An 18215-nucleotide genomic window follows, 5' to 3' on the forward strand; every position below is an offset into this window, starting at 1 on the left:
TTCTTTGATTTTCTGAATTTCTTTTACTTCCCTCTTTAGGGACTCAATTTCATTCTTCTGATCCTTGATTATTTTTTCCTTATCATTGTTTTCCTTTATGACTTCTGTCAGTTTTTTAATCATGGCAATTTTAAATTCTCTTTCTGGAAGGCTCAGAAGTTCTTCCATGTTACTGTCGTTGCAATCTGGGGGTTGGTTTTCTTTTTGTGGTTGTTTTTTTCCTGAGGAGTTTCTAGGTTGCGTGTGGTTCTTCTACTTCCTACTGTCTGTTTTCTAATTTGCCATATGCACTGGCACACTGTGTTGCTGGGACTGGTCGGCATCTTGGGTGAACTTCTCTCCTCCACTCTGGCTCCTCCGGGAGCCTTCTGCTGGTTTCAGGTAGTCTTTAAGGAGAAATGTCCCTTTTCTAAAATGGTTATGCGGGACGCACTCCCTTTGCGCCCGTTCTACCCTGGCGGTTACATAGCCTTTTATACCTTAGTCTCCTTATGTAAAATGTACATAGTAACTAATACCTGCTTCTTAAAGTTTCAAATGACAATTTAAAAAGTCTTTAGAGGGCTTCCCCGGTGATGCACCAGTTGAGCACTGGGTTGCGAAGCTGCCCACAACCTCTGCAGCGCCAGTTCGATCCCCAGCTGCTCCCCTGCCACCGAAGGAGGGTCCCACATGGCGCGCAGACCTCTCCTGCTGCCCTCTGCTCCCCTCAGCAGTGTACTTCGGTCCTTCTGCCTGCTTTGCTCCCTGCTCTGGCTCTGGTTAATTCTCTCACCCTCCCGTGCTTCTGACTGTACCCAGTGCTTATATAAATAAATAAATAAATATTTAAAAAAAATAAAAAGTTTTTAGACTGGGCCTCCCCGGTGGCTCAGTGGTTGAGTGCTGGGCTGCGAAGCTGCCTGTAGCCTCTGCAGCACTGGTTCAATCCCTGGCTGCCGGCAAGGGTCCCACATGGTGCGCAGACCTCTCCTGCTGTGCCTGCTGCTCTCCTCAGTAGTGTATTTCGTCAATCTGCCTGTTCTGTTCCCCACTCTGTCTCTGGTGAATTCTCTCACCCTCCCACGCCTCTGACTGTACCCAGTGCTTGTATAAATAAATAAATCAATCTTTTTTTTTTAAAGGTCCTTAGAACAGTGTCTGACCCAGTGTTAAGTGAATACATATGTTCTATTAACCATTTTTTCTCATTTTTGATCCTTCATTTTTACTTAATGAGAAAATTCTATTGAACCATGTAAGTTGTTAGCTATGATAGCACATGTTAGTTGTTCTTTAGATCATCTAGAAAATCATGAATATTTAAATCAAATATAATCCTATTTATTTGTGCTTTTTCCCATTTTTTCTTTGTGTTCCTGGCTAGAGGTCTGTCTATATATTTTTTAAAAGATTTATCTATTTATTTATATAAGCACTGGGTACAGTCAGAAGCACGGGAGGGTGAGAGAATTAACCAGAGCCAGAGCGAGGAACAGAGCAGGTAGAAGGACCTAAGTACACTGCTGAGGAGAGCAGTGGGTGGCAGGAGAGGTCTGCGTGCCATGTGGGACCCTCCTCCGGTGCTGGGGAGCAGCCAGGGATCAAACAGGCTCTGCAGAGGCTGCATGCAGCTTCGCAACCCAGCGCTCAACCGCTGCGCCACCTGGGAGGCCCCAGGTTTGTCTATTTTTTTGAAGAAAAAGCTTTCAGTTTCATTGATCTTTTCTATCTAGAGGTCTTCTAGTAGTGTGGGTTTCAGTCTCCAAGAGGTACGAGGGTTCCTTGACTTCTCTTCATGATTTCATTCTAGTTTGATGCCTTCATGGTCAGAGAAGATAGGTGGTATGATTTCGATCTTCAGTGTATCTGTTTATGTTCGTCTTAAATCAAAAGGACACCTGCACCCCTATGTTTATTTTTTTTTGTTCTTTTATTTTATTTATTTAATTTTTAAACAATAAATTTTATATTTATATTACCCCATACAATTGCAAACCTCCCATTCTGACCCCAATCCCTCCCCTCCCGCCCTCCCCCCCCCAAAAGTGTCTCTGTTTCATAGTTTTTTGTTGATTTTTATTTTCACTTTGTTATAGTTATTCATTTTCCTGGTCCCTTATTTAAGTTTTCTAGATACCTGCTATGAGGGAGACCATCCTGTATTTTTCTTTTTCTTTTTGGCTTATTTCGCTGAGCATGATCCCTTCCAGCGCCATCCATGTTGCTGCAAATTGCATGTGTTTATCTTTATTGAATGCTGAGTAATATTCCATGGTATATATGTACCACATCTTCTTGATCCAGTCATCTATTTTTGGGCATTTAGGCTGTTTCCAAAGCTTAGCTATTGTAAATAGTGCTGCTATAAACATAGGGGTGCAGGTGTTCTTTGGAATGGATGTTTCTGTGTCCTTTGGGTAAATACCTAGGAGTGGAATTGCTGGACCATATGGAAGCTCTATGTTTAGTAGGTCCAGAAATCTCCACACAGCTCTCCATAGTGGTGTAAGATGGTATCTCATGGTAGTTTGGATTTGCATTTCCCTGATTACAAGTGATGTTGAACATTTTTTCATATGCCTGTTGGCCATTTGCATTTCCTCTTCAGAGAAGTTTCTTTTTAGCTCTTCTGCCCATTTTTTGACTGGATTATTTTCTTTGTTGTTGTTGAGTCTCATCAGCTCTTTGTAGATTTTTGTGATCAGTCCTTTATCATTAGTGTTGTGTGCAAAAATGTTCTCCCATTTGGTGGGGTTTCTCTTAGTTTTTGTTATTGTCTCTTTTGCTGTGCATCAACTCTTTAATTTGATGTAGTCCCAGCTGTTTATCTTTGCCTTCACTATCACTGCTTCAGGTGATGTGTCTGTAAATATGTCTTTGATATGCAAATCACATAGTGTTTCACCTATATTTCCTTCTATGTATTTTATGGTTTCAGGTCTTATGTCTAGTTCTTTAATCCATTTTGAGTTGATTTTTGTGACCATAAATCTGTGGGTTTATTTCTGGATTTTCTATTCGATTCCATTGGTCTGTATGTCTGTTCTTGTTCCAATACCATGCAGTTTTGATGATTATGGCTTTGTAGTATAGTTTGAAGTCTGGAAGTGTGATGCCTCCATTTCCTTCTTTTTTTTTTCTGTAGAGCTTTGGCTATTCAGGGTTTTTTGTGATTCCATATGAATTTCATCAATAATTGTTCTATTTCTTTGAAGAATGACATTGAAATTTTGATTGGAATAGCGTTGAATCGGTATATTGCTTTTGGTAGGATGGCCATTTATTAATGTTTATTCTTCCAATCCATGAGCAGGGGATGTCTTTCCATTTCTTTGTGTCTTCTTCTATTTCTTTTAACAGTGTTTTATAGTTTTCTTTATATAGGTCCTTTACCTCTTTTGTTAGATTTATTCCCAAATATTTGATTTTTTTTGTTTCGATAATAAAAGGGATTTTTTTTTTTGATTTCTTCTTCTTCAGATTTATTGTTTGTGTATAGGAAGGCTACTGAGTATTGCGTGTTGATTTTGTATCCTGCCACTTTACTGAATTGATTGATGAGTTGAATTAGTTTTTCTGTGGAGTTTTTGGGGTTCTCTATGTATATTATCATATCATCTGCAAATAGTGATAGTTTGACTTCTTCTTTTCCTATTTGGATTCCTTCTATGTCTTTCTCTTGTCTTATTGTTCTGGCTCGGACTTCCAGTATTATATTGAAAAGCAGTGGTGAGAGTGGACATCCTTGTCTTGTTCCAGATCTTAATGGAATTGCTTTCAGCTTTTCACCATTGAGAATGATACTGGCTGTTGGCTTGTCATAGATGGCCTTTATGATGTTGAGGTATGTTCCTTGTATCCCAAGAATTTCAAGGGCTTTTATAATGAATGGGTGTTGCACTTTGTCGAAAGCTTTCTCAGCATCTATTGATATTATCATATGGTTTTTATATTTCTTTTTTTTGATGTGTTGGATAAGGTTGATTGATTTTCGGATATTAAACCAATCCTTGTGTCTCTGGAATGAATCCTACTTGGTCGTGGTGAATTATCTTATGGATACATTGTTGGATTCTGATAGCTAAAATTTTATTGAGGATTTTTGCATCAGTGTTCATTAGGGAGATTGGCCTGTAGTTTTCCTTTTTTGTGTTGTCCTTGTTCGGTTTTGGTATTAGTGTAATGTTGGCTTCATAGAACGTGTTTGGTATTGTCCCTTCCTTCTCAATTTTTTGGAAGAGTTTGTGAAGGATAGGCACTAATTCGTCTCTGAATCTTTGGTAGAATTCAATTGTAAATCCATCAGGCCCTGGGCTTTTGTTTTTGGGGAGGTGTTTGATTACCATTTCAATTTCGCTAATTGTAATTGTTCTGTTTACGTGTTCTATTTCTTCTTTATCTAGCTTTGGGTGATTGTAGAGTTGTAGGAATTTGTCCATCTCCTCTAGATTGTTGAACTTGTTTCCATATAACTGTTTCTAATAGTTACTGATTATTCTTTTGATTTCTGCTGTGTCCGTTGTGATTTCATCTTTAATTTATGATCCTATTTATTTGTGCTTTCTCCCTTTTTTCCTTTGTGAGCCTGGCTAGGGGTTTGTCTATTTTACTGATTTTTTCAAAGAACCATCTCTTGGTTTCATTGATCTTTTGGATTGTTTTTTTAGTTTCAATTTATTTCTGCTTTGGTTTTTATTATTTCTTTTCTTCTACTGGTTTTGGGGTTTTTTTGTTTTTCTTTTTCTAGATCTCTGAGGTTTGAGATTAGGTTGTTTCTTTGAGTTCTTTCTTGTTTTTTGATGTGAGCCTCTATTGCTATATATTTTCCTCTTATTACTGATTTTCCTGCATCCCATACATTTAGGATATTGGTGTCCTCCTTGTCATTCAATTCAAAGAATTTTTTAATTTCTTCTTTGATCTCCTCGTTAGTCCAGTGTCTTCCAGTAGTGTGGTTTTTAATCTCCATGAGGTAGGAGAGTTCCTTGCCTTCTTTTTATGGTTTACTTCTAGTTTGGTGCCTTCATGGTCAGAAAAGATGGTTGGTATGATTTCAATCTTGGTGTATCTGTTGATGTTCATCTTGTGCCCCAGTATGTGATCGATCCTGGAGAATGATCCATGTGCGCTTGAGAAAAAATGTGTACTCCGTTTTTTTTGGGTTTAGTGTTCTATAGATGTCTGTTAAGCCCAACTGCTGTAGGTCCTTATTTAGAGCTTTAGTGTCTTTACTTATTTTTTGTCTCGTTGATCTATCCATTGTTGATAGTGGTGTGTTGAAGTCTCCCACTACGTATGTGTTTTCTCTGATGTCTGTTTTTAAAGAGGACAATAGTTGTCTGATATATTTTGGTGCTCCTTCGTTTGGTGAGTATATGTTAATGAGTGTTATTTCTTCTTGAAGTATTTTCCCCTTGATCATAATGTAGTGACCATTGGGGTCTCTTTTTATTTTTTTGAGTTTGAAGTCTGTTTTATCTGATATAAGTATAGCTGTTCCTGCTTTCTTTTTTGGTCCATTCGCTTGTAGGATTGTTTTCCATTCTTGAACTTTGAGCTATTTTTATCTTTTGTAGCTAAATGTGTTTCCTGGCGACAACAAAAGGTTGGGATTTGTTTCTTAATCCAGGCTGCAACTCTGTGTCTTTTTATTGAAGAGTTTAGTCCATTTACATTTAGGGTTAATATTGATATGTTAGCATCTGTATTTGCCATTGTGTTTGTCTTTCCTTTGATTTTATTTATTCTTTTAATAACTTTTTTGTTTCTTGCCTTCTTTGGTTATTATTCATCCCTCTGAGGTTCTGGCTTTAGGACTCCTTGTAGTATTTTTTGGAGTGGGGGTTTAGTCGTAATGAAATTCCGGAGTTTCTGTTTGTCTGGGAAGGTCCTTATTCTTTCTTCATAGAGGAAGGAGAGCTTTGCAGGATAGAGAATTCTTGGGTGGCATCTGTTTTCCTGGAGTCTGTTGACTATGTCCCTCCACTCTCTCCTTGCCCTTAGTGTTTCTTCAGAGAAGTCTGATGTCAGCCTGATTGGTTTTCCTTTGAATGTTATCTGTTTCTTCCCTCTTGTCAGCTTCATTATTTTTTCCTTGTCCTGGATTCTTGGGAGCTTTACTATTATGTGTCTTGCTGTATTTTTCCTTTCGTCGTGGAAGTTTGGTGTTCTTCTTGCTTCTTGTAAATCAATTTTCAGCTCCTTCTTCGCATTTGGGAAGTTCTCTTCAATTATGTCCTGGAATATTTTCTCTGTTCCTACATCTCTCTCCTCTCCTTCTGGTATTCCTATAACTCTTATATTTCCTTTCCTCATGGAGTCAGATAGTTCCCGAAGTCTTTCTTCTTTCTTTTTCCTTCGTACTTCTCTTTCCTTTTCTGTTTTGTTTCTTTTTATTTCTGTGTCTTCAAGAGTACTTATTCATTCTTCCATTTCATATATTCTGCTTTCATTGCTTTTCCCAGAGTTCTTTAGTTCCTCCATTAATTCTTTGATCTCCTGCGTTTCTTTTACTTCCCTCTTTAGGGACTCAATTTCATTCTTCTGACCATTGTTTTCCCTCTTTAGGGACTCAATTTCCTTCTTCTGATTATTGTTTTCCTTTATGACTTCTGTCACTTTTTTAATCATGGCAATTTTAAATTGTCTTTCTGGAAGGCTCAGAAGTCTTCCACGTTACTGTCGTTGCAATCTGGGGGGTGGTTTTCGTTTTGTGGTGTGCTTCTTTCCTGAGGAGTTGTTAGGTTGTATGTGGTTCTTCTACTCCCTACTGTCTGTTTTCTAATTTGTCGTATGCATTGGGACACTGTGTTGCTGGGACTGGCCGGCATCTTGGGTGAACTTCTCCGCTCCCCTCTGGCTCCTCCAGGAGCCATCTCTGGCTTCTGGGGGAGCTTTCTGCTCGTTTTAGGCATTCTTTACTGAAGAAATGTCCCTGATCTAAAATGGCGAGGCGGGACGCAGTCCCTGTGCATCCGGTCTCAGGCACACTCTTCTGCACGCCCGGTCTTCCCCGGACGTGGGTGCCTTCTCCCTCTGTGGGCTCAGACTGCTGGTTGGAACAGGCCTGGTGTGGGCTAACTTCCCAGCTGGCCACTGAGTCCTCCAGAAGCCTTCTACCCTTTTCAAGAAGTCTTTTATTAAGAAATTTCCCTGTTCTATGGGGTGTTAGTGACTTTTTTTCTCTGGTCGCTAGGTGGCGCCAGAGATCTCTCCTATTGTCCTTGGGGGCTGCTTTTCGACGCACCCCCCCCCCCATGGGGCAGGGAACAGAGCGGGAATGGTAGGGTAAACCTCAACGGCTTTGGGGTGCTGTGTCTGCCTTGTGCCCCACCGTCGTGGAGAACCCACGCGCTGAACTTCGTGCCTCGGATCTCAGTTCCAAAGCCCTCAGGTCCAGGACGCGGGCTGTAGCCCAGTTCAGTGGCGCGGGAATGGCACCTTTTGCACCCGCTCCCGTGCCTGGGCGCCTGGTTCCTGCTTACTCAGTGAGGGACTTTCACCCCAGTGAGGGCCTCCGCGCGTCTCCCTGCAAGCCTAGGTCGCAGGCGCGGTGGCCTGGGCAGCCGAGATCCCGATCCGCGTTTGCTTTTCAAGTGAGCTAAGCGTACTGCTTTTCCACGCAAGCTTACCGGCCGGCCCGTGGCTGAGTGCAGGTCTCCTCCAGAGTCTCTTTGTTCTTCTCTAATGGCGCCGGGAGCCGTTCGCTCACCGCCGCGGCGAATCCTTCAGGGTTCTCTGCAGCTCCCGTTCACAGGGTGTGGTGGCTGCAATAGTTCCTGTCCACTCACAGTCCCGCTTGCTGCATAGTTTGTTCTTGTTGGTCGTTTTAATTTGTTTTTTTTCCTCCTCTCTGCGGGTCGGAGAGTGCCGACTTTGTGGGCGGGGGAGGAGAGCAGGGTGCTGCGCTTTCCTCCCTTCATGTCCTCTTTTATGGCCACTTTCTTCTTCGGGCAGTTTGCTGGAGTCGTCCGTTTATCTTCCGTGTCCCAGTTCTCACTGGGACCTGCCGCTTTTCCTCCCTATTAACTTTTTTTAATGGGAGATCTTACTTGCAGCATCTCCTCGCTGCCATGTTGCTCCGCCATCCCTATGTTTATTGAAGCACTTTTTATAAGTAAGCTATGGAAACAACCCAAATGCCCAAAAATAGATGACTGGATCAAGATGTGGTATATATACACAATGGAATATTGCTCAGCAATTAAAAAAAGATAAATTCATGCCATTCGCAGCAACATGGATGGAGCTGGAAGGAATCATGTTCAGTGAAATTAGCCAGAAGGAAAAAAAAAAATACTGGATGTTTTCACATAAGGAGGAATGTAGAGGATCCAAATAAGGGATCAGGGTGGGGGGAACTAATTATAATAAAGTAAAAATCAACAAGCAGCTATCAAAAAGAGACATTCTGCAGGGGTTGGAGAAGGGAGTATGATCAAAACAGGGATGAGAAGAGCACAAAGGACTAGGGTGAAGGTACCTGGGTGAATTGATGGTGGGAATTTCATGGGGACAATAACCAAGATGAGAAGGCATACATTGTACAAAAATGAAGAATGATGCAAAAAATACACAGAAACTTGCAATCAGGGAAATGCATGTCAAAACTACAATGAGATACCGTCTCACACCAGTGAGAATGGGAGATATTAAAAAAACTAGCAATAACAAATGTTGGCAAGGATGTGGAGAAAAAGGAACTCTTCTGCACTGCTGGTGGGAGTGCAAACTGGTCCAACCACTATGGAAAGCTGTATGGAGATTCCTCAGCCTACTAAAGATAGAGCTCCCATATGATCCAGCAATTCCACTCCTAGGTATTTACCCAAATGACACAGAAACAGCAATTCCAAAGAGCACCTGCACCCCTGTGTTTATAGCAGCACTATTTACAATAGCTAAGCTTTGGAATCAACCCAAATGCCCAAAAATAGATGACTGGATCAAGAAGATATGGTACATACACACCATGGAATATTACTCAGCATTCAGAAAAGATAAACACATGCAATTTGCAGCAACATGGATGGAGCTGGAAGGTATCATGCTCAGCAAAATAAGCCAGAAAGAAAAAGAAAAATACAGGATGGTCTCACTCATAGCAGAAATCTAGAAAACCTAAATAAGAGACCAGGAAAAAGAATAACTATAAGAAAGAAAATATCAAAATCAATGAACAATTATGAACCAGAGAGGGTGGGGTTTGGGGGGGGAAAGGAGGGATTGAGGTCAAAATAAGGGGGTTGCAACTGTATGGGGAATATAAAAATAAAATAAAAAAAAAGAATATAAAATATCACCTCAACTTTGGCAACTGTTTCTCTTGTAGCATATTAAAATATCTTAAACATGGCTAATTTGCTAATCAAATGTTTAATTTGATTAAATATTATTGATGAATTTAAAAAAAAGCAGAAAATAAAACATAAACCCAGATTCCATTCATTACATCTGATGCTAAGTCAATATCGATGTCACTCTAAACCTGAAAGTTTGACTCTATTTACAAAGTGCTATGTATCATCAGAGTTAAATTCCCTATGTTCAAGCTGTTTATGTTACATCTTGTCCACAAGACTTCGATAATTTACCTTTCACGTCTAAAATTGTGGTATTTTAGCTCTGAAAAACACACTGAGAACATTTAAAATTTTGAAGATGTTGTAGAACTAAACCATTCAAACAGACTACTGAAATTATGATAATGGCCTTTGGTGTCATAGAAAATTTTGTTTTATCATCTTCATGTAAAATTTCTATGAACATTTTCCCTTTTGACAGAAATCCTATGACCATTAGGAAATCAAAGGCTTGCTGCTTTTCCCAGTTCTTTGGATAGCAAGCTAAAAATGTACCTTAATGTCCATGATTCTATTGCAACCCCAGTTTCTCTAATTTCTTTCAATATTGAATTAAGATCAGAAAATGTCCTTGACTGACAACTCTTGTCTGTGAATAAAATAGAATGACTGTGGCCATTTAGATAGTCTGCCACTTAACACATGAGCACTCTTCTGTAATCCACAACTAGTTGATGCTCTGCTAGTGCCCAGGATACCCCCTTCTGCAATCTGTGTAGTGACACAAACACAATCATTAGAAGCTTTATCTTTCTGCCCTTGTAATGGGGTTCTCAGTGATAAACAGCAAAATAACTAATTTTTCATCCCCATCTATCAAGTGTCGCAGATCTGTTCACACTGCACGTTTATGACCTTGTACACTCATGCAGAAAAGATCTGCTGACACACAGACAAGTATGAGTGTTCTTACACATTGTTGTTCATAATGAAATTTTTGCCAGTAGCCAGTCTGCTTTTGTGTAGAATGGTGGTTTTTCCTTCCTAAGTCTCATATTTATTTTAAAGTGACAGTTATAATTTGTACATGAAGTAATGGAGCCTTGAATAATCCTCCATCATTCATGACAAAATTAATCAATTTCATACAATAAAACCCATCCTTTTGAAACTGTTCTGGGAAAAGAAAATAATGAAACAAAATAACTTCTGTAGACAAGAGTACCAGGTGTTCCCTTGGAAATGGGCGTGAAGTCTTCCATAAACTCAATCCAAGTTTTGTTTTACCAGTTTGGTTGCCACATGTGTCCATTTATGTAGAACAAATAGTTGGGAAACTTTTAGATATGGGGCCTTAGTTATGCTCTGCTACTAAACTGGATGTGTGACCCTGAGAAAGTCTTTTCGTTTCTCTAGACTTGAGTTTATTTTTCTGTAAAAGTTTTCTTTCAGGTCTACAAACTTGATTTTATTTTTGTATGACTGAATTTAATGGCCTTATTGTTTACTTTCAATTCATTGATTTCATTTATCTTTTTCATTATAAAACAATTCTATGAGCACAGCTAGCAGCTATACTCATAAAATAGATTTTTGAAAGAAAATTTAAATATCTATAAATCATTAAATAAAAAAGATCAATTGAAAACAATGATATTTCTTGCTCAAAAGTTGCCTTTCAGATTGTTAAAATGAATATTTTGGTTTTTATTTGAAGCCCTTCAAAGAATGCTATAGTATGTAAGCCATAATAGTGTTCTTGCAACATTATATAAAGCTCTCATATGTTCAATTGAGCAAACATTTGAAATGCTGACAAGAATAACATTGATCATCCTAACTCCCAGCAGTGAATTATTGCCAGTGTCTTGAATTTATCATTCATATGTAATAAGACAGTATCGTCTGTTCAACATAATACTGTTTCCTTCCCATCCCCACTTCACATCTTTCAGTTCTGTTAAAATAAGGAAATGTTCTCTCAGTTTCTATAGCTTCTTAAATTACCTGTTAATATACTGTCTCATGGTCTCTCTTCCCCTCTTTCCTTTTTTATTAGTGTTGTGATTATATGTATGTGTATGTGGTGCTTTTGAAGTTAACCAAAAAATTTTAAAGCAGTGAACAGGAGGTCATCACACAAATTTCATTAAATACAATCTGCTGGCAAATAGTGTATGTGAGAAGAAGGCTGGGAAATTTAAACATGTGCATGACATATATTTTTGTAGAAATAAAATATTCCTGACAAATCATTCATTCTTGCCATTTCTTTTTGTTTTTTTGTCATCTTTTAAGCTTTTCCTTGGAAATATTCAAAATGATCTGTGAATGCAAGAAAGTTTTAATGACATTTTACAAGCCAGTTCATATGAAAAGGGCATGTACTCATGTATAGAAAGTTAAGTAAGCTACTTACTCACAGTGGAGTATAATGAAGTACAGTGTAGCTATATAAAAGTTGTGGACAGTTATTGTGACCTGACATGGAATGGCTTCTAGGGGACATTAGAAAGTAAAAAAAGCCAAGTGCAAAACAGCATACAGTGTATGCTGCCTTCTGTGAAACAAGAAGTGAAAAATGAGAAAAAAAGCATACACAGCTTATTATCTTTACAGAACGAAATTCAGAAAGGATAAACCAGAAAATAATGAGGTTTATTATCTACTGGAGGTAGTGTGAGCATGAGTTGGGAAGGATATGGGAGAAAGAGACATGCTTTGAGTTCTTTAACTTTGGGAAGCTATTAATATTTATATTAAAAATAAATATATTAGATAAAAATCATTAAGAGATGAAAACAAAATGAAACCAATGAACTCAATCATTTTAAATGAATACCATAACAACACTGAAGAGAAAAAAATTGAATCAAAGAAGTTTATGAACACAGTTTTTAATTATAAACCTCATTTATGGATTGCTTGATGAGCAGGGCGAGAACAATGCAAATGAGTAATGAACTCTTTTGTAGGTTGGTTTATTATAGCACTGTGAGTGAAAGCATTCTGATACTATAATAGATATACTATAGGATTTAATACATGAATAAATGTATTGACCTTGTTAGAGGTGAAATACAAAAAATGGATGGGAAAAAACAATAAAACCTATCATGGATTAGATTTAGATATGTATCAATTTATGTTTTATAAAAGCTATATGTATATGTTTATGTATGTATGAATGTATCTGTGCATTTTGTATGTCACTAAAGTGAAAGAATTGAATCATTGTGATTGAATAATAAGTAATTGTGTGATCAAAATAAACATAACCAATGTGGAGGTAGATGGATATCACATGGCTCCATATGTAATATCCTGAGAAGGACCTATCATCACCCATATACCACACTGGTGAAAAAAGTGCATAACCTGTAACTAACCATGAGGACACAACATACAATCCAAATTGAGGAAGTTTCCTTTAAATAATGGTGGAGGGGCCTCCCCAGTGGCGCAGGGGTTGAGCGCTGGGCTGCGAAGCTGCCCGCAGCCTCCGCAGCTCCGGTTCAATCCCCGGCCGCTGGCAAAGGTCCTACCCCCCGCTGCTCCCCTCAGCAGTGTACTTCGCCAGTCTGCCTGTTCTGTTCCCTGCTCTGGCTCTAGTGAATTCTCTCACCCTCCCAGGCTTCTGACTGTACCCAGTGCTTGTATAAAATAAATAAATCTCTAGATCAACGTCTAAATAAATAATGGTGGAGAGGAAAGAACTATGTTCTTTAAAAATGCTAAAAGGATTGTGTAAAAGTTTAATTTCTACAAGTTAGGAAGTTATCTATTGTTACTGAAGAGAGTGTTCAGTGTTCCTATTCTTAGACGAAACACTACTCAGGGAAAAATATTTTGTATTTGTAAGTAAATGATTGGTTCAGAAAATAATTATATATGCTTTATACCCTGAAAACATACAGTGTTTTAAGTCAGTGTTACCCCAATAAACATAATTTGCAAAGGGATTATATTAAATGGAGAGGGAAAAAGTTCTTGAATCAGAAAATTCAAGATGACAAAGATAGAAGGACACATTATAAGCAAATAAAACCTTCTTATTGGCAGGTACTCGATGGAAAGAACAAAAGGCCAAAAATAGACCCACAAATATTTAGAAACATGATAGAACAATGGTAACTTTGCATACCAATAAAATTATCTACTATTTGAAACTTTTTTGAATAATTTGTTTTCCATATGAAATAAAAGATTCCCTACCTCACCATAGAAAAAAATAATTCCAATCGCATTGTAGATTTAAATATGAACAAAAGTTTGAAAAGAGCGCTATGGCTATGGGAACATCCGTGTAGGTATTCGCTTGCCAGGGATTTCTGACCTGATAAGCAAAATCTGCAGGAAATAATTATTATGTTTTACTACATTAAAGAACAAAATTCTTTCCAACAGTATCTTTATAAGCAAACTGAAGACAAGTAATCAGAGTAATAAACAAAGGATTGTTTCCAGAGTACAGAAGGAGTTTTTCAAATTTAAGAAGAAACAAAGGAAAAATGGGTATAAGGAATAAAATGGGAAGTTCCCAGAATGTGCAGCACAACATGGTCAAGCCAAATATGCAAGCCGATCCTCTCTTTAGCTGTATTACTGAACTTCCAAACTAGTACAGTAAGTTGTTGATGTGAATGACCACACCAAGTATTTTAATATCAGATTGTGAAGATATTTCAGTGACTAATGTTATATCATTAACTTTTCTAGGACCAGTCCTTTCCAGAGCATGAAAATGGTTTTCAGATTGGAATGAGATTAGAAGGCATTGACCCCCGACATCCATCTGTATTTTGTGTGCTTTCTGTAGCTGAGGTAAGAATCGTGTTATTGTCTTGGGCTAGTTGCACAGAAGAAAATTTTCTATAGAATAAGAAATTTAAGTATGTTCTGTTACGGACAAGTTCTTGTAATTATGAATGTATTAGTTGTGGGTAACACATGTTTTTTAATGAACTCTTTCCTTCTCTGAGGATTGATTCTCAATAATGACTTCCAATCTAATGGTTACTATGGATTTAATCAGTAGTGTTTTATTTGAGGTTGGTAACAATTAGTAAGCACCATATTGTTGCTTTTTCTGTTAAAAGAGGCATAATTCAAGTTTTAGCTCAACTAATGAGAAATGCTTATGAAAAGTATCTGTATATATATATATATATTAATTACACATATAAATACATGCATTTAATGAAAATTATGTAGTGAAGAGCAGTTGATGAAAGTAAATTATTTATAAATTGTAATATTTACAAGAAATCATTTTCTTAAATTGACAGAAGTACATTTATTTTTAATAACACTAAACACAAAACACGGTTTACTTAATTTACTCTCGGATTATAACTTTTATACTTGCATGGCGTGACTAGAGGACATATTTCTCTGCCTGTGTTATTTCCTTTATTGCGTATGCTGGATCCATATGTTGGAGTTGAAATAAGATCATTCCCATTTTGATTTTGCTCTGTACCTTATTTTCTATTGTATTGGGATATGCATAAAGCCAGACAACTTGAGGTAGGGTTTCAGAAAGGAATATTTGACAGGTGTTGAATTAATGAACAAACTCAATTAATGCATATGCAAATTGACATCAGATTTCTAGACTGAGTAAAAGTATAACTATTTTGCAGGAAAAAAAAAACAATACTTGAAAGATAGTGTTTATGTAGTCAGCATTTTTTCTTCTTCAGATGTCACCTATAACTCCAAATACAAACATATTTGGATGGAAGGACTCACTCATACATGTTGATGGCACTCGTCAAATATATGAATATTTTGTTTTGTATGTCTCTCAAATGCATGATACTTAATGAACAATTGCAAACATCCCTTTTTTGCAGGTGTGTGGTTATCGACTAAGACTTCATTTTGATGGTTATTTAAGCTGCTATGATTTTTGGACCAATGCTGGTTCCCCTGACATTCATCCAGTAGGGTGGTGTGAAAAGACCAAGCATGAATTGCACATCCCTAAGGGTAAGCTGGGATGGGAAGGGAGTTTTATTTTAACAACATTTCATGAAATACAAACAAGTAAGCCTGGTGCAAAATGATTTTCAAAGTGAAAGTTTGATTCACAAAAAGCAGGAAGAATACAAGGATACCATTCTTAGAAATAAATAAATGTCTTTAAAAGAAAAGCATCAATGACTGTTTAGGTCAAATATTCTGATAAAGTACCTAGGGTAGAAATAAAGTCTTATGAGATTATTTTAGTTTACATTAAGTTTATTAAGCCTTACAAAAATGAAGGAAACAAATGTTTACATTATGATTAAAATGAAATACCTCAATCATTGATACTATTAGGTAAGGAAACGATTCATTATATGTAATTTGTTTCAAGCAGAAATAATGAAAAACAGGGAACTATGATCCGTGAAAACAATTTCACTCTGTGTTCTGCTGTTTGGAATTAGAAATCTCCTTGTTTTTTGTTAGTGCTAGAGAAAACTGGGACTGATTGATGTGACTAAAGCCTCTGTTACTTGCTGTGTGCTGGTGAGGTGAGAGTTTGATCAGTTGAGATGTCAGTGTTCCTCTTGCCTTACACAGAAAACTTCCATGTAAGATCTCCTGCTTGAATGTTAACCCATTTAGTAACTGTGGCGACCTTAAAGTCAGCATATTCTTAGTACATTATTTTATTAGTAACTGACTTAGTTTTTCCTTTGGGATTTGTTGCTGAAACTAAAAGTTTGAGTCCCTTAAGATTCTTAGATTTCGTGGAGGATACTAATTGGCTCATTCATTGGGTAGATATTTACGGACTCATACTATGTGCAGGCACTGGAGATATAGCAGTGAGTAAAATAAACTGTCTCATCATGGAGCTTTCATTCTAGAGGGGAGATAAATAATAAACACGTATAGAGATTTGGTGTCAGTTACAGGGTATGAGGACTGAGAATTGTCACAGGGGTGTACTCTTTTATGTAGTGTGGTGAAGAAAGGCCTGGGAAGATGACACCTGACAGATGCATGGAGGCAATCAGAGAGAAAAGAATGTGGCTACCTGGGTAAGAGCACTGTCAGAGAGAAAAGCAGGAGTAGATGCCCCAGGACCAGAGTGTGCTTGATGCAGTTGAGGAATCATGAGATGAATGTTGCTGGAGCAGAGAAGCAAAAGGAAGGAGGTAGGAGATGAAGTTAGAGATGTAGTCATGACCTGAGGCTGTGTGAGGAGTTTTATTCTGTTTTTAATCCTCAATCAGAAAATATTTATTGAGTCCATCTTATTTGGGACAGCACCATGTGAGCCATGTTAGAAGGGGGATCGTATGACAACAAAGAGCTCAAAGCTAGAGCTGCCTAATGCTCTTTGATTTGCTTCTGTCATTTGCCCCACGTGTTTGGCACCTTGGATTATTGCACCATCTGGACTGTGGATTGTCTTGGTGAAATGGCTTTGTCAAGAGTGATGATGGACAAAGGAGCTTTTTGTCTTCTCCCTTTGTTCAGTTTGGAGAGTCTTAATGGGAGACTAGATTCCCAGCAAGCCACCAGTGTACCAATTCCTTAGCTTAATGAATAAAAAATTATAGGGAATGATATACATGAAGGGAAATCACATTCAACGGTTTGGAAATTAATACATTGAAAAGCATTGAAACAACTTAAGAGATATTACTTTTGTGGTCTTGTAAACATTTGAATTTATGGCAGAAGACTAAATAAAAATAAGAATAATATAGTCAACATGCATGTGTTTATATCTTGTGGGTATTTTGAGTGATACATCCTTTTTTTAGGTTATAGAAAAGATAAATTTGTTTGGATGGATTATTTGAAGGCCTGCAAATTGCAAAATGCTCCCAAGAAATTATTCAGAAACAGAAGTTCTGTAAGTATTTTCTTCCTCGGTGTAAATCACATTTTTCCTTGAGTTCACATTCCTAAAAATCCTCTGTATATTCTATTGTATTTTATTTTTAGGGACTCCTTAGTTTTCTATGAGTTTTCTTACTTAATTGATTAGTTTCTTATGCCTTTTACAATTTTTTTTTCTGTTTTGCTTTAAATTTAGCTTTGGTGTTTTGATGACAGTAGATAGCTCAGATAGTCTTTGAATGTATCTGGCTTAATTGTATTTAATTGTAATGAGAATCACGGTGACATTTCACACAGATTCAAGGGGACTTGGGAAGAACACACTCCTTATGCCATCTGTGTCCCCAGAAACCTAACAAGTCTTCAGTAGAGAATGAGAGTAAGTTGCAGCTCTCACATCCTCTGAGCCACTCTCTCAGCCTAGCAGTGAGGATACAAGCCAGGGAAGGGAACTTGAAGCCTTGGGCCCTGGGATGGCCCTGCCTCCCAGTAACTATGTTGCAGTTAGAACACTCACCCAGAATGGAGATTTCAGTATCCTGATTTTGAAATACATATTATGCAATTGCTGATGTTTCCCCATAGGATTGTATCAAGGAAAGAAACTTTTAGAAATGTAAAATTGCTTTCAAATGTAATATGCTAAAGGAAAAGAAAATCAGGTTCAGTTTAGATAGTGAATAAGTAAAATACCTTATTGTAGTCCCCATATGTTGTATATATTTCAAAATCCCAGGACTGGCTAAAGATAGCTTATTAAAAGTGGGGTTTTGTTATTGTAAATCACAGTTCATGATATTTTGAATACAAAAATAGTGCAAATACTAAAAAATAGCATTTAGATTTTTCAACTCTAATTATATTCATGTTTAGTGCTTGTGTTCCTTAAATATTGAGAAAACCAGTATTTTCAGATTGGATCAAAGTAAATGATAATTTTGGTGTTAAAAGGACTATCTTTCCTTGCTTTTTCCAAATAGTGGTATTTGGAAACTATTCAAAAGCCTTTGGAGGACAGAAGAAATTATTTGATATTACTGTACTTAGTAAGCATTGTGTTTTAATATTAATACAACTTGAGGA

The 18215-nt window shown here is 37.4% G+C and overlaps 1 protein-coding gene across 1 annotated transcript in view; it reads left to right on the plus strand.

Moving 5' to 3' along the window:
* L3MBTL4 (L3MBTL histone methyl-lysine binding protein 4) overlaps positions 1-18215 on the plus strand; it is a gene marked incomplete at both ends in the record, with an annotated part of 345501 nt that overhangs the window by 62730 nt on the left and 264556 nt on the right. The window contains 3 exons of the mRNA XM_084252676.1: positions 14004-14108; positions 15143-15278; positions 17054-17145. Coding sequence (XP_084108802.1) covers positions 14004-14108; positions 15143-15278; positions 17054-17145 — 333 coding nt within the window. The remainder of the gene's footprint in view (positions 1-14003; positions 14109-15142; positions 15279-17053; positions 17146-18215) is intronic.

The sequence above is a fragment of the Talpa europaea genome (genome assembly GCF_964194135.1).
Source record: "Talpa europaea genome assembly, chromosome: 13".
Classification (NCBI taxonomy): Eukaryota; Metazoa; Chordata; class Mammalia; order Eulipotyphla; family Talpidae; genus Talpa; species Talpa europaea.